Here is a 17905-nt window from a genome sequence, read left to right on the forward strand (position 1 = left end):
AGATTTCATTAGGTCTTTAGGGAATTCGCTAAGTAGCGAAACACTACTAGAGTGGAGTAAGAAAACTAAATGTATACCTGTAATATCTCTCCTAGTACTACTAGAGTGGAGTAAGTGGACTAGATGTATACCTGTAATATCTCTCCTAGTACTACTAGAGTGGAGTAAGAGAACTAGATGTATACCTGTAATATCTCTCCTAGTACTACTAGAGTGGAGTAAGAGAACTAGATGTATACCTGTAATATCTCTCCTAGTACTACTGCTGAGAGTGGATTAAGTGGACTAGATGTATACCTGTAATATCTCTCCTAGTACTACTGATGAGAGTGGAATAAGTGGACTAGATGTATACCTATAATATCTCTCCTAGTACTGCTAGAGTGGAGTAAGAGAACTAGATGTATACCTGTAATATCTCTCCTAGTACTACTGCTGAGAGTGGAGTAAGTGGACTAGGTTTATAAACAAATGTATTTCCGCAGGCAAGTGCTGGAGCAACTTTCCAAGCACAACACTGTAGAGGATAATTCCAAGCTCCTACTCCTCCTAATTATATCATTGAAATTCATTAATTGTTCCAAGAATGAAGAAAAGAGTATGATTGAAACCTACCTATTACTCCGATGGGTTCTCTAGATACAGAAGCCCAGGATCCACCGGCAAGCTTCACATGTTGCCCAACTACTCCTGGAGCAATTCCACCATAGTACTCCAGGCAACCTTAATAATATATGATATCCTACTATACTATACTCCTATTCCACCATAGTACGTCAGGCAATCTTAGCACTCCAGTTGCTAAAGCTACTGGAGTGCAATGGTATTGCTCTGGAGTGTCACTTTAGCTGTCAAAGATACAAACAATTGGGTTTAAACAATCCGGAAAAATTGTCATTGCAAATGTTAACCAAATCTTAATGTTCCAACACATCAATAATGTATTTACTGTTAGAAAATTCTCCCTTTTATGAATTGAATCATTTTGAATGTGATAGTTATTTTAAGGGAAAGTTTCATTTTGCCATCTTTCCAAGAATTGGAGCAGATTTGTTCTGCGATTTTTTTGTCATTACTCTTTTATTTATCAATTAAGACATTTTTATGAAACTTTTGAAGATGATTATTGAATTAATATTTCTAATCGATTTCAGGAATAAACTTGTTTTGCCAATTTTATTCTAATTGATTTCAGAACTAAACTTGTTTTGCCAATTTTATTCTAATTGATTTCAGAAATAAACTTGTTTTGCCAATTTTATTCTAATTGATTTCAGAACTAAACTTGTTTTGCCAATTTTATTCTAATTGATTTCAGAACTAAACTTGTTTTGCCAATTTTATTCTAATTGATTTCAGAAATAAACTTGTTTTGCCAATTTTATTCTAATTGATTTCAGAAATAAACTTGTTTTGCCAATTTTATTCTAATCGATTTCAGAACTAAACTTGTTTTGCCAATTTTATTCTAATTGATTTCAGAACTAACCTTGTTTTGCCAATTTTATTCTAATTGATTTCAGAACTAAACTTGTTTTGCCAATTTTATTTTGCTGGTTGTCAGACAAAATATTTTTAAACTTTGATCACTGCATTTAAATATGTCCCTCACCTCAAAAAAAGACATAAATCCTGAAAACTATTTTTGTATTAAAAACGCTATAAATCCACTTTCTACTCAACCTGAATATTTATAAAATATTAATATCAAATATTATAATAATTGGATTACAGAAACGTGGCTATCAAGGTACAAGAAAACAAATTTTATTAAATGACAGATCTTGATATTTTTTACATTTTATTCATATTCGCTCTTAAAAACTTAAGATTAAGATTCAAGTTAGTTTTTAATATTAAGGATGATATCCTTAATCCCGATCGGTTACATAATCTGAGCTGGAAACTTTAGAATGGATAAACTTTAATCCTGACTTCTTGATCCGAATAACCACTTTTCATTTTTGTCCTAATCCACTCTTTTTCTCTCTCCTTGGATATCCGTTAATTGTTTTCTCCAATGAGAATATTTCTGTTCTCTCATTGGTTGCCCGCTTTTCTCTGATTGGCGGCTACAGTTTCTCAGATGATTAAATATTAATTTGAATTTTATCGTTTTTCATACACTTTTAAGATAATCTTGCAAGATTATGTTAATCTTGAGATTATCAAAAAAGAGAGGATCAAGCATTAATCCCGATATCCACCATTCTAAAGTTTTCAGCTCAGAGCTGGGAACTTTAGAATGGTGGATATCAGGATTAATGCTTGATCCTCTGTTTTTGCTGATCTCGAGACTAACATAATCTCGAGAATATGTTAGTCTTCAGATTAAATATTAAGATCAACAAATTGGATTCTAGGAACGCCAGATTGGTTCGTTTTCTTGACTGGAAGGGCCTTCACTTAATTTCTCACCCATTTATTTATTGATACATTAGTTAAAATTGGTTACAAAAGAATCTTAAACGTATTATTAAATATTTTTCTTCACCAACTAATTTACAAAATGGCCGACAACAAATTCTTTATTTCGTAGAAATTGCGGATTTCTCTCATGGAATAGAATTTATTATCAAGGCTGTCATTGGTCAATACAATTTACGAACTATATTCCTGCACTCTCATTGGAGAAAATAATGTACGGATATCCAAAGAGAGAGAAAAAGATTGGTTTAAGGACTAAAATTAAAAGTTTCCACAGTGGATATTCGGATTAAGTAGTTGGGATTAAAGGTTATCCATTCTAAAGTTCCAAGCTTAGGAGGTTAAAATAATAAGAGGAGAACAAGCATTATTTAATCTGGAGATTAAGCATTAATCCCGATATCCACCATTCTAAAGTTCCCTGCTTTGAATGTTTATAAAAATATTAATATCAAATGTTAAAATAATTGGATTACAGAAACATAACTTTTAGGGTACAAATTTTATTAGATGCCAGATCTTAATATTAATTACATTTTATTCAGATTCCCTCTTAGAAGCTTAAGAGTAAGATTCAAGTGAGTTTTTAATAAAAAGGTGTCTGAACTAAAACTTTAGAATGGGATGTTCTTAATCCCGATCGATTACTGAATCTGGAGATTAAAATAATAAGAGGAGAACAAGCCTTATTTAATCTGGAGATTAAGAAAAAGATTAGATCTATTATTAATCCCAATATTCACCATTTAAAAGTTCCCAGCCATGGTTGAATACCATTATGTATTATTGATTCTAAGCGGATTTAGCTATGAGCTATATGATGTTGTAAAGTGATTTGAAATTAATGATTTAGAAAATTGTGGAAACTATTTTTATCAATTATTATTTGTAATTTTAATTAAAAAGAAATAGCCTTCTTAAAAACAAATGAACTGAGTTTTTGCCACAAACCCAAATTTTCTGAACCCTATAACAACTGCAACCGGAATGTGTAAACCTTTGATAAATCAAACTTGGATTATTTGATCAACAGTTTTCATAGTTTGAAATATCATAGGTCTAGATATTGGGTTGAAAATATAAAGGGATTAGAAAATCAGAGTTTGCGGCAAAGACTCAATTCCTTTGTTGTTGTAAAGGAATTGAGTCTTTGCCATCGATCTCAGATTTTCTAATCTCTATATCTTTGCAACCCAATGTCATCGACCTTTGTTATTTCAAACTATGAATTCTGTTAGATCACATAATCTTAGTTTAAAATATCAAAGGTTTACACCATCAGGTTGCAAAGATATAGGGATTAGATATTTTGAGTTAATGCCAAAGACTCATTTCATTAGCAACTACACAGCTCACTTTTCTTTACTAACAAAGATGATCAACTAAGCATGAAAATTTTAAAAAACCACATTCTTAGAACTTAAAGTCTTATTTAAAACCTTGATAACAATCATTAATATTTGTGAGAAAATGTTATCGTGTCCGAAAAACGTTTTGTACAAAATAAAAATAAAATTTATTGTTTTTTATAATTGTGGTTAAACCTGCATGTTCTTTATTTTTTACAAAAACTTAACGTTTAAAATAAATTTTTGTATAACATAAATATCTATGAAGGTTTGGATACTCCATGTTTACATAATTTTATATTTTACAAACCCCCCCCCCCCCTCATCCTTACTTCCGGAAAATGTAAATTTGTCACATTATTCAGAATTCTAAGAGTAGAAACACTTTGAAGCAACAAAATATCACAACTTTCTAAAAATCTTAATCTTACACTTTCAACTTTGCTCTCAGTTCTCCACTACAAATTAAAAATATATAAAAATATAGTTGGAAGAAAATATAAAGGATTAAAAATAATGTTTGTGTACTCAATCACTTGAAACTTTTCAACCATTAGGAACCAGATAATCTTTTTAAAGTAAACTATGATATGATATGATATGATATGATATGATATGATATGACATGATACTATATATATGGTGTGGTTTGTAGTACCTGTAACTGTATCTAGATCCATCCTAGACTCCCAGATTGGTTTTCCATTGTCTTTTACATCAAGCTCCGCTAGTTCTTCAGATCTTTCACGGATAAGTGCAGCAGCTCTATACTCAAACTAGATCTTCAGCTAGAGATCTTCAACTAGATATCTTTAGCTAGAGATCCTCCACTAGAGATCTTCAGCTAAGGATATTAATCTAGAGATCTTCATCTAGAGATCTTCAGCCAGAGGTATTAAACTAGAGATCTTCAGCAAGAGGTCTTCAACTAGAGATATTCAACTAGAGATATTCAACTAGAGATGTCTTCAACTAGAGATCTTCAACTAGAGATCTTCAACTAGAGATCTTCAACTAGAGATATTCAACTAGAGATATTCAACTAGAGATATTCAACTAGAGATCTTTAACTAGAGATCCTCCACTAGAGATCTTCATCTAGAGATATTAAACTAGAGATCTTCAATTAGAGATCGTTAACTAGAGATCTTCAGCAAGAGGTCTTCAACTAGAGATATTCAACTAGAGATCTTCAACTAGATATCTTCAACTAGAGATCTTCAACTAGAGATTTTTAGATAGAGATGTTCAGCTAGAGACTTTCAGCTAGATATCTTCAACTAGAGATCTTCAGCTAGATATCTTCAGCTAGAAATCTTCAACTAGAGATCTTCAACTAGAGATTTTCAACTAGATATCTTCAACTAGAGATCTTCAACTAAATATCTTCAACTAGAGATCTTCAACTAGAGATCTTCAACTAGAGATCTTCAACTAGAGATTTTCAGATAGAGATGTTCAGCTGAGATCTTCAGCTAGAGATCTTCAACTAGAGATCTTCAAATAGAGATTTTCAGATAGAGAGGTTCAGCTAGAGACTTTCAGCTAGATATCTTTAACTAGAGATCTTCAGCTAGAGATCTTCAGCTAGAAATCTTCAACTAGATATCTTCAGCTAGATATCTTCAGCAAGATATCTTCAACTAGAGATCTTGAACTAGATATCTTCAGCTAGATATCTTCAACTAGAGATCTTCAACTAGATATCTTCAGTTAGATATCTTCAACTAGAGATCTTTAACTAGAGATCTTCAACTAGAGATCTTCAACTAGAGATCTTCAGCTAGATATCTTCAGCTAGATATCTTCAGCTAGATATCTTCAACTAGAGATCTTGAACTATATATCTTCAGCTAGATATCTTCAACTAGAGATCTTCAACTAGATATCTTCAACTAGAGATCTTCAACTAGAGATCTTCAACTTATTTCAGTAATTAATACCAAATAAAATTACTCCGTGGTTCCTCTATATTAGAAAATAATTTGCCCTGAGTGGATTTGAAACATCAAACATTAAATTTTTGATTTTAATTTAGTTTTCTATGCATCAAAATATCCTCCAAATATTGAAGAGAGGGAGAATGAGAATGGATGAATACATGAATGAATGAATTAATAGGAATTTTTTGCATATCTGGAATTATGAGTACAATGCCGAACATTCATTAAGCAAATTGTGAGTTAGGGTTTTCTCAGGATTTGAATTTTTCTTTAAAAACATTTTTTGTTCAATCTACTCGGAATTGAGGAGAGGAACCTTTATTTTGAATAAAGAGAAATGTTTTAAGACCTAACATATCCAAGTGATACAGTACAAACTGGGACCGGAAGGGTTGACCCGGCTCGGAAATTCAAATGTACTGCGGCTGCCCGTGCCTCGCTGTAAATGGAGGGTCTCTTGAAATTACGTCTACAGTCCCTTTTCTTAGTTTTTTTATGCCCTTAATTAGAAAAATTACATTTGTAGCAAAGAACGAAGCATTTTAGGCAGTAAATTCCCTAAATTGCAATATCACAGTCAAAACTTAAATCATTCAGTTAACTTTCTCGAAATAATTTTAGCTTTAAGTCATCATTTAGATTTTGCAATAAAATGGCATCAATGCGCCAAATCCGGTGGCAACGATATTTACTAAACAGTGATCCTATCTAATTTAATTCATTTTCATAATAAAATATTCAAAAGAAGATTGCTTTTTTGGTAAAAATGTCATAAATTTTAGTTAGAACATTTATTTCAAGAATGACTTTTTTTCTGAACTCCCTTTAATTCGACAAAACTTTTAGATAGTTTATCATTTTTATCTCTGTAATAACTGTAAACTTTAGTTGTAAAGTCAGTGTTTTTTTTTGCTGAGGTAAGCAAAACATAAATCTAATGATAAAGCAAAAAATAAATCTAATGATAAAGGAAAAAAGGAAAAATTAATTTGCATTGAAATCCCCAGATAAAAAAGCTTAATGTTTGGTGAAAAACCGGTTTTCTATGAGCTCAATTCAAAAGGTGTGAATTCAATTAGTTTGATGTAGGAAATGAGGGCTTGGCCTTGGAGAGAGGAATGTAAATTCATTTTTATTAAAACAGCTTTTTATGCTTAAATAGTGTTAAAAAGACTTAGATAAAGGAGTTAAATTTTTGTCAAAAAATGTTCTAATTATTACACTTTTGCAACCCACTGTCGTAGTCCTTAAATATTTTTAACTATAAATTCTGTTAGTTCATTCAATCTAAGTTTGAAATATTAAAGGTTTACAACATCAGATTGCAAAGATAAAGGCATTAGAAAATTTATATAGTTTTATAGCTATATAGTTGTATAGCTCTATAGTTGTCTAGTTGTACATGTATCTGTATAGTTTGTGTAGTTATCTTGTTGTATAGCTCTATAGTTGTCTAGTTGTATAGCTCTATAGTTGTCTAGTTGTATAGCTCTATAGTTGTCTATAGCTGCATAGCTCTATAGTTGTATAATTGTATAGCTCTATAGTTGTCTACTTGTACATGTACCTGTATAGTTTGTATAGTTGTATAGTTGAATAGCTCTATAGTTGTCTAGTTGTACATGTACCTGTATAGCTATATAGTTGTATAGTTGTATAGCTCTATAGTTGTCTAGTTGCATAGCTCTATAGTTGTCTAGTTGTACATGTACCTGTATAGTTTGTATAGTTGTATAGTTGTATATCTCTATAGTTGTCCAGTTGTACATGTACCTGTATAGTTTGTATAGTTGTATAGTTATTTAGCTTTATAGTTGTCTAATTGAATAGCTCTATAGTTGTATAGTTGTATAGCTCTATAGTTGTATAGTTGTAAAGCTATATAGTTGTATAGTTCTATAGTTCCCTAGTTGTATAGCTCAATAATTATATAATTATACAGTTGTATAGTTGTATAGTTGTATAGCTCTATAGTTGTCTATTTGTACACGAACCTGTATAGTTGTATAGCACTAAAGTTGTCTAGTTGTACACGTACCCGTATAGTTGTTTAAATTTGAACAAGTCCACCTTTTTTGCTTATTGAATTAACAGAGATGACATATCAAGTTATAGTATACTGTATAGTGTATACTGTACTCTAAATTGTCTAAGCATCCAACAAGTGCAAAGAAGGTAAATGATATTGTAAAACGTTTATAAGTTTCACAACTAACTTAACTAAAAATAAACTGATAAATCCTAGTCAACATGGATTTATGAACAATAAGTCCTGTCAGACCAACTTACTTGAATATCTGGAAACCATCACTGAAGCACTTGACTCAGGTCAGAATGTAGACATTGTGTACCTAGACTTTGCAAAAGCCTTTGACAAGGTCCCTAGAAAACGCCTTGTAACAAAATTCAGAGCTCATAGTATTGATGGAAATCTTCTGAACTGGATTGAATCCTGGTTAAGTGACAGAAGACAGAGAGTGGTCTTGAATGGTAAATATTCTGCATGGATGGAAGTTGAATCTGGAGTACCACAAGGAAGCATCTTGGGACCGGTTGGATTTACTATTTATATAAATGATCTTGATGATCCAATACGGAATCTAGTAACACTGATTAAAAAGTTTGCTGATGACACAAAAACTGCAAAAATAATCCTTGATGATCAATGTATTTTAGATATGCAAGAATCACTCAATGAGCTCCACAAATGGGCAGAGAGATGGGGAATGGTGTTCAACTTCGACAAATGTAAAGTGATGCATATTGGGAAAAATAACCCACAACACAATTACACCATGAATGGACAGATACTTCAGAAAACCTCAGAAGAAAAAGATGTAGGTATTCTGATTTCCGACACAATGAAACCTTCCCAACAATGCTCAGCTGCAGCAAACAAAGCCAATCAAGTTCTTGGCCAAATTTGTAGAGCCTTCCATTTCAGGGACAGAAATATATTCCTAAAACTTTACAAACAGTATGTTCGTGTTCACATGGAATTTGCTGTATCAAGTTGGAGACCCTGGACCCAACAGGACAAAGACAAACTAGAAAATGTACAACGCAAGGCAGTAAGGATTATTTCAGGGCTTCAGGGCTCCACATATGAAGAAAAACTTAAAGAATTAGGACTACAAACTTTAGAAGCCAGACGTGAAAGATCTGATTTGATACAGAATGATGTTGACAAATCCCTGTGGTTCCAGCATGTGGCTGAAACTAGTGAACGCATAACAAGACAATCTGCTGATATACTCAACCTGAAACCAAAAAACTCAAAACTAGAACTGAGAAGGAATTGCTTTAGTAATAGAGTTGTAAACTCGTGGAATAAATTACCACAAGATGTTAAATCCGCCAAAAATATTAATGTATTCAAAAACAAGTATGACTACTACATTAGATCCACAATGATCACTGGGATCAATTCACAAACCTAGAAGATACCATTCTTCCAGCAGATGATCATTAGTTCCTAAAAAAATACTCTACATATTCCTAGATGGAACACTGAGGATCAACACACAAGTATCAAGTAAGTATCACAACGTTGTATTCAAGACAATCTTCAATTCGTCTCTCAATGTTCATGTTTAACGGAACACCCTGTAGCTGTATAATTGTCCAGCTGATACAAGATCTATGTCTGTTCCTGGTTAAAATACGACCTCTCTCCATACCAGATAAAGCCGCCCATCCAGGAAATGCCGATCTAAATAGATATGAAATAGAAAAGAGTAAATTTATTTATGAATGGTTTGGCTAAAGTGCAACATTTAGTCAATTTACAGTTGGCCGATTTACATTTGGTCAATTTACAGTTGGCCTATTTACTTTTGGTCAATTTACAGTTGGCCTATTTACATTTGGTCTGTATACATTTGGTCTGTATACATTTGGTCGGTATACATTTGGTCAATTTACATTTGATCGAATTCTCTTTTGGTTTATTCAAATTTGGTCAACTTAAAATGTCCACCATTTCAATTTGGTCAAACTTACATTTGGTTTATTAAGATATATTTGAAAAAATAGACCAATAAAGGTTCTAAAGTATCTATAGAGATAAAGGTTCTAACGTATCTAGCTAAATAGAGATAAAGGTTATAAAGTATCTATCTAAATAGAGATAAAGTTTCTAAAGTATCTAGCTAAATAGAGATAAAGTTTCTAAAGTATCTAGCTATATAGAGATAAAGGTTCATAAAGTATCTAGCTAAGTAGAGATAAAGTTTCTAAAGTATCTAGCTAAATAGAGTTCTAAAGTATCTAGCTAAATAGAGATAAAGTTTCTAAAGTATCTAGCTAAATATAGATAAAGGTTCTAAAGTATCTAGCTAAATAGAGATAAAGTTTCTAAAGTATCTAGCTAAATAGAGATAAAGTTTCTAAAGTATCTAGCTAAATAGAGATAAAAGTTCTAAAGTATCTAGCAAAATAGAGATAAAGTTTCAAAATTTGTTTGGGAAAATAAGTTCATTTCTATTCATCCTACCTTTTCACCTCTCTTAAAATGTAAAAGTTTTTAAAAAAAAAATAAAAACAATTACTTTAAAAATGCATTGTATTCGTTTTTATGTTTATGTTTTATAAGATAAACTAGAGGCATCCTAAGTAAAGATATTTTTAAAAGAATTTCTCTAAAAATTTTATTTAAATCAGATAGACTCTTGCATGCATACACTAATTGGACCAATGGATTTCTAAATATCAGAGATGGGATATTCTTGTATTCAATATTCATGGATATTCTTGCATTCATTATTCATGGATATTCTTGTATTCAGTATTCATGGATATTCTTGGATTCAATATTCATGGATATTCTTGTATTCATTAATCATGGATATTCTTGTATTCAATATTTATGGATATTCTTGTATTCAATATTTATGGATATTCTTGTATTCAATATAAATTCAATATTCATGGATATTCTTGTATTCATTATTCATGAATATTCTTGTATTCAATATTCATGGATATTTTTATATTCAAAATTCATGGATATTCTTGTATTCATTATTCTTGGATATTCTTGTACTCAATAATTTTGGATATTTTTGTATCCAATATTCATGGATATTCTTATAATCATTATTCATGGATATTCTTGGATTCATTATTCATGGATATTCTTGTATTCATTATTCATGGATGTTCTTGTATTCAATATTCATGGATATTCTTGTATTCATTATTCATGGATATTCTTGTATTCATTATTCATGGATGTTCTTGTATTCAATATTCATGGATATTCTTGTATTCATTATTCATGGATGTTCTTGTATTCAATATTCAATTATATTCTTGTATTCATTATTCATGGATATTCTTGTATTCATTATTCATGGATATTCTTATTATGATGTTCTTGGATTTGGATATTCTTAGATTCTTTTTTAAATTTAAAGATGTGCGGTTGCGTGCAAGGAAAAAATTAAACTGTTGAAAATTGTTAAAACTTGTTTAGATATCTATCTTTATAGTAAACGAGGCTTATAAAGTATGTTTCGCGCCCTACTTACGGTAAAAAAAAGTTCTTCTGCTCGTCTTTCTATTACAAGCGAGGATTATAAGCCTTTCAAACATTTAAAAATAATAAAAGTAAAATATTAGCAGGTTTTCTTCTTTTCATTGAAGTTAATTTTTTAAAGAAATTTTTTTTACAAATAAACAGTCAAACAACCAGACATATTACAAATAATCATTCAAACAACCAGACATATTACAAAGAAACAGTCAAACAACCAGACAAATTACAAATAAACAGTCAAACAACCAGACAAATTACAAATAAACAGTCAAACAACCAGACACATTACAAAGAAACAGTCACACAACCAGACAAATTACAAATAAACAGTCAAACAACCAGACATATTACAAAAAAACAGTCAAACAACCAGACATATTACAAATAAACAGTCAAACAATCATAAATATTACAAAGAAACAGTCAAACAACCAGACATAATACAAAGAAGCAGTCAAACAACCAGACATATTACAAATAAACAGTCAAACAACCAGACATAATACAAAGAAACAGTCAAACAACCAGACATATTACTAAGAAACAGTCAAACAACAAGACATATTACAAAGAAACAGTCACACAACCAGACATATTACAAAGAAACAGTCAAACAACCAGACATATTGCTAAGAAACAGTCAAACAACCAGACATATTACAAAGAAACAGTCAAACAACCAGACATAATACAGAGAAACAATCAAACAATCAGACATAATACAAATAAACAGTCAAACAACCAGACATATTACAAAGAAACAGTCAAACAATCAGAAATATTACAAAGAAACAGTCAAACAACCAGCCATATTACAAAGAAACAGTCACACAACCAGACATATTACAAAAAAACAGTCAAACAACCAGACATATTACAACAGTCAAACAACCAGACATAATACAAAGAAACAATCAAACAATCAGACACATTACAAATAAACAGTCGAACAACCAGACATATTACAAAGAAACAGTCAAACAATCAGAAATATGACAAAGAAACAGTCACACATCCAGACATATTACAAAGAAACAGTGAAACAACCAGACATATTACTAAGAAACAGTGAAACAACCAGACATATTACAAAGAAATAGTCAAACAACCAGACTAAATACAAAGAAACAATCAAACAATCGGACATATTACAAATAAACAGTCAAACAACCAGACATATTACAAAGAAACAGTCAAACAATCAGAAATATTACAAATAAACAGTCAAACAACCAGACATATTACAAATAAACAGTCACACAACCAGACATATTACAAAGAAACAGTCAAACAAACAGACATATTACAAAGAAACAGTCAAACAAACAGACATATTACAAAGAAACAGTCAAACAACAAGACATATTACAAAGAAACAGTCAAACAAACAGACATATTACAAAGAAACAGTCAAACAACAAGACATATAACAAAGAAATAGTCAAACAACTAGACATATAGCAAAAAAACAGTCAAACAAACAGACATATTACAAAGAAACAGTCAAACAACCAGACATACGAATAGCCAAAGTATATGTAATAGATTATAGAGTCGACTACAAAGTTTATTACAATTTTTTCTCAAATTTTTTCTCAAACATTTTCTTTTTTGTTAAAAGCTTCAAATCCCAATAGGAAATAAATTCCTTGAATAAGATTTTATAGATGTATATATATATTTTATAGGATTTACCCTACAAGAATACTCCTTTTAAAATATTTTTTTTAACACCAAAAAAATCTTGAAGGATTAAATATTAGGCTGTTGACACTTTTTAGTTTGATTTAGAAAGAAATAGATTTCAGATAAAACAAACGTATCATCTTCATAGGACTACACTGTACACACACCAATACAAAGGGTTAATGGGTATCTTTGTGAATCGTTTATTATGCTCTAGAGAGTGAAAATAACTGTTAATTTTTAACACTGTTGGCCTAACTTCATTTAACATTCTGTGAAGAGTCACGTGCACAATTCACACTCATACCATAACCCCTCTTGTTCAAGACATCTCAAGAAGAACAAAACTGTTTTGAATTTGTAATATGAATAACCGGACAAATATTGTGAGTAGAATCAAAACTTAAGAAGCTACGAGGTCACAGAGTCGTACCAGTAATATCATTCTGTCTAGTTTATAGTGTACCTGGCTGCAGCTACAGCCCGGTCAACCTCCTCCTGACCGGAAACAGGAATATGCGCCAGAGGTTTTCCTGTTCTAGGTTCAAGGTTTACAAAGTGACTCTCTACACTACTAGGAGAACACCGTCTACAATAGAAAATCTCTCATCTTTCACCAGAAATTAATTACAACAAAGATGAGACGCTAGATGTCATCTTTTCAAGATTTAGGTTTTTGTCTTGTTTTCAATCACCCAGAGGCAGAAGCCAAAAGGAGTTACACGCATGCTCTCTCTTTTGTTTTATAATTCAACGTGACATGCGCGTAACTACTTTGGGCTTTTGCCTCAGGGTTATTGTGAACGAAAAACCCATAAATATTGAAAAGACGACATCTAGTGTTCTATCTATTATTAATCTATTGCTTTCACAATCTAATTAATTTACTAATTAAAATTTTGATTAAAGTTTTAAATGAAAAACCTTCCAGAGATCCAGTTGTATGGTCCTAGCACCCAGCTTTCTGTAGACATTCTTCTACACATATTAATTATCAATTATACTAAGTTGCTACCACAAACTCAATTTTTTAAATTCCTATATTTTTGCAACATGATATTGTAAACCTTTGATATTCACAGATTCATAGTTTGAAATATCAAAGGTCTACGAAATTGGGTTCCAAAGAAATAGACAATAACACGCATTCTCTTTTTGAATTTTAAAACTCGTAAATTAAAAAGAGACGAATATTCATTTCCGATTTTTCTGGATTAATTTTTTAGAAACAACTAATTGAATATATAAAAGATATTAACAAACCTCACGAAATGTCCTCTGTATGCATGTGGAGCATAGTATATGTATATAAACTATCCTTTACATTTTCCCTAACCCCTTTTCAATATTTATTTTGCTACAAAATGTACATTGAAAGAATTGAAATATTATAAACATAAAAATTGGTTTATAGAGTAATCATTATCAAACAATTATAATTATAATTATGACAAATACATAAAAAATACAATTAACTAAATTAAAGAGAATGGATTTCAAGTGACCTTTCATGTATTGCGATGCATGTCCGATTCACAACGGTATCCTTTAAACCTTTATCCGGACAACGATGAGATAGATCCTCATTTGTATATCCGAAGATTGAGTGCAGGGAGACTCTATGTTACTGCAGTGTATTGTAAACCCATAATCCTTTGTACAAATCCGGACACGAGGTCTCATAAATATAAGAACGTTGAACTCCGAGAATGTTAACCGTTAGATGGAAAGTTCCATGGAGTAACCCGGAGTCAACAAACAACTAATCGAACCCGTCCTTGTATCATGTATCTATGCCCAGAGATAGGAGTAGATGGACTATTCTGTCGGCCGAGAAAGCATAATCAGCGGCCATTTTATGCCCCGAGAGATGTTCAGTCTTGATGAAGGAGTAAAAGAGGAGGGTCGCCAGCAGGCGGATATCTTCATCTATGATTCAAGGATTAACTTCGGTTGATCCTATAGTGTGTATCAAATATCTAATGTAAAATAAATGTGTGTGCAAACGTTGTGTATTATTATATCCAATCTGGCTTCTTTATATTGAGTTCCTTTATTCAGAGTTTCTTTATTTAATTCTCATTCAAATTTTATAGTACACTGTACTCTACATGCTAGTGTTCACTTGGGCGGTTTCTTGGCACTTGATTTCCCTCTATATATAGATAAGAATATCAACGAAATCCTTCACCAAGCAAAGGTTTAAAGGGTATTGTTGTAAATCGGACAGTACACTCTGTAAATGGAATGTCACTTAAAATTACGTCTACAGTCCCTTTAAGTATTTACCTTACATATGACCGACCAAATGTCCCGGTCAACATCTCTGAAAATAATTTGTTATTAAGCATCGATATTTATAAACGAAAATAGTCCCTAGGTGGATTTCATAGTTCAACCACTGGTTAATCCACTTTACGTTTACATGAACCAGTGTTTGAAAAAGTCATGTCTATCTGTTATTCTTAAGCGTTATTTTTCCGGAAAAAAATATGTTTAAAGGGTAGGAACCGATAGGTCTATTTAGTATTTAAAACTACCTACAACTTCATACATCCTGACTGTATCCAAATCCTTTAAAAATAGGTTAAAATTCTTTATGTACTTTAATATTTAAAATATATAGTCCAGTAAAAAAGTATCAAACAGTAAATATGAAAACAGGATTTTACGGATGAAAATGGATTTCAAAGTGAAGGCTCGCCAACTTTTTTATCATCAAAAACTTTCCTTGATGCATCAAACCAATTATTGTAAAATTTTCTTAAAAATGTTTTTATTTAATTTTATCTAAACAGTGTTTTAATTGCAGTCAACATTTTATCAACTAACTTTTATCAAATTAAATCTCATAAACACTTATCTAAAATGGTGTTGAATCTAGCTTTGTGATGCCACTATTAAACTCTAAAATGGTGTTGAATCTAGCTGTGTGATGCCACTATTAAACCATGTACTTCCAGTATAGATTTCCAATACGTATCTGCCACATAGTAGCAACCAACAATAATGGATGTGAAAGTGTTCAGCAGCTATAAGAGTAAAACAGTGCAAAAACAAAAGAAAATATGTTATCAAAACTAGACTATTGGTTTTTGCACACCAGACATTGCATAAATTATTTAGAATATATATGTACATAAAGAGGTGCAGCTTATTGGAGGGGGAATTCGGATTTCCGGAAAAAATCATAAGAGCTGCCGTACCAAAAACTTTTATTTGGAGCTACTAGGGGATAACTCCGTCAGGTTGAATAAATAATAAAGATATCTTACATGTTTTCAACCAGAATAAAGAGCTCAGTAAAAGAACATATTTAAATAGACCTTCACCTTCTCTCTCATGGAGGTTTTATATAAAACACGGGACTGTGTTAAAAACCGCAATTGGTTATTAGTCAAGAATTTTAGCAATAAGAAAAATATTTTCTGATATTATGGTAACTAGCATTTTATGAAAAAGGAACCTGAAATCATATTAAAAACCTGTTGTACTTAGTAAACTCAGTAACGTTTTTCCTTTTTACTTTTTATCTGTTGATATGTTACAGAACATCATATACACACAATGTCATTTAAAGGAAATCATACATTATAGAAACCGAACGTATAGAAACCATGCTAGGTGTAGCAACAAGGCGTATTTTGTGGGAGAATATTTTTAATATTTTAGAGAAATTTAACTTTTTTTGTAAAACATTGTAGCTTATCATTATCATCATTTCCTTTTTTTAACATACCCTAGAGTCTAGACTATATACTATACTAACTATTTTATTAAGTACATTTGTACTGCAGTCTGTTGAGTTTTAAGGTTCCCCCAGATTTTATTATGTACTGACATCATAAACGAATGCTTATATGGTTACATACAATTGCGTGTTACTATTTCATGAAAATGATATGTTACAGTTTTATTTTTACAAAAAAAAATCTCAAAAATATTTTAAAAAGTTCTCCAGTAATGCTAATATGATTTCATAAAATTTCGTTTTACCATTTAAATAAAAGGATTTTATTAAAATTATATTTACCTTACAGTACACTGATTATTTGATTTCTCAAAAATATAAAAAATATTCTCCCGCAAAAAACGCCTTGTTGCTAGGCTATACTCCAATTTTAAGGTTGCTTACTGCTTAGCGAAAATCTATGAGATTTTGCCAAATACTTTATAAGACCAAAGCTAAAACCAAGTGTCACAACGATTTAGTCTTTGATTTTACCATGCTTATAACTCATTTACACCTTTGTGTAGTTATGAACAAGTAAATTTTAGAAGAATATACAAGACTGGATGTTTTAAAAAAGAAATTAACAATAATTGGCAAAATTCTCATTTAATTTTGCAGTGAGAGCTTGCAATCTTTGGAACACTGTGAGCAAAGACGATTTCGATTTTGTATTCTAATTCCCGTGTTTATTGGGACACACTGTATAGTTCCGGAGACAAGGAGTGATGTACATACACTCATCCTTCTCTCTTATTTTCTTTCATTACATAAAATATTAACTCATTCTCTTGAAAATGAATGTAGCTCTAAAATCTATAGTTTTTAAATCACTGATATAAATGAATAATTGTCGTGGTATAATCTACCGACTGTGAACTGAATATGCTTGTAAACACATGATCAAACATATGTGTGTTCATATTCTCCTATTCTCAGTTCCAGTTTTATAGTGTCGAGAAATTTCATACATTACAGGGTCAATAATATAAACTTTATAACTTATTAAAACCTCCTTAAGTTATATCCCGAGATTATGCTAAAAAATTGAGGTATAAGGTATAATCGCATCACGCGAAACTAAATATATCTAAGAATGTCTATTCTAAGTCGGAATAAATTCTTCCTCCCATTTTACATCTAAATTACCGTGGTATATTTCCTATAGTACAAGCATAAATAAAAATTTGTCGCAAACTCTTTAAAAGCTAAAGTGCAAGATGCCTAGGTC

At 31.1% G+C, this 17905-nt stretch overlaps 1 protein-coding gene across 1 annotated transcript; it reads right to left on the reverse strand.

Moving 5' to 3' along the window:
• Nucleotides 1-409: 409 nt before the first annotated feature.
• On the reverse strand, nt 410-15268 carry LOC111716965 (aldehyde dehydrogenase family 9 member A1-A; the record flags this gene model as incomplete). Its single annotated transcript, XM_023492481.1, is given in 7 exon segments — nt 410-549; nt 616-723; nt 4435-4541; nt 9372-9431; nt 13411-13533; nt 13869-13922; nt 15234-15268. Coding segments are annotated over 7 exon segments (627 nt in total), but the record flags the coding sequence as incomplete, so codon positions are not given.
• Between the last annotated feature and the right edge of the window lie 2637 nt (nt 15269-17905).

Source organism: Eurytemora carolleeae, unplaced genomic scaffold (assembly GCF_000591075.1).
Source record: "Eurytemora carolleeae unplaced genomic scaffold, Eaff_2.0 scaffold2280, whole genome shotgun sequence".
Taxonomy (NCBI): domain Eukaryota; kingdom Metazoa; phylum Arthropoda; class Copepoda; order Calanoida; family Temoridae; genus Eurytemora; species Eurytemora carolleeae.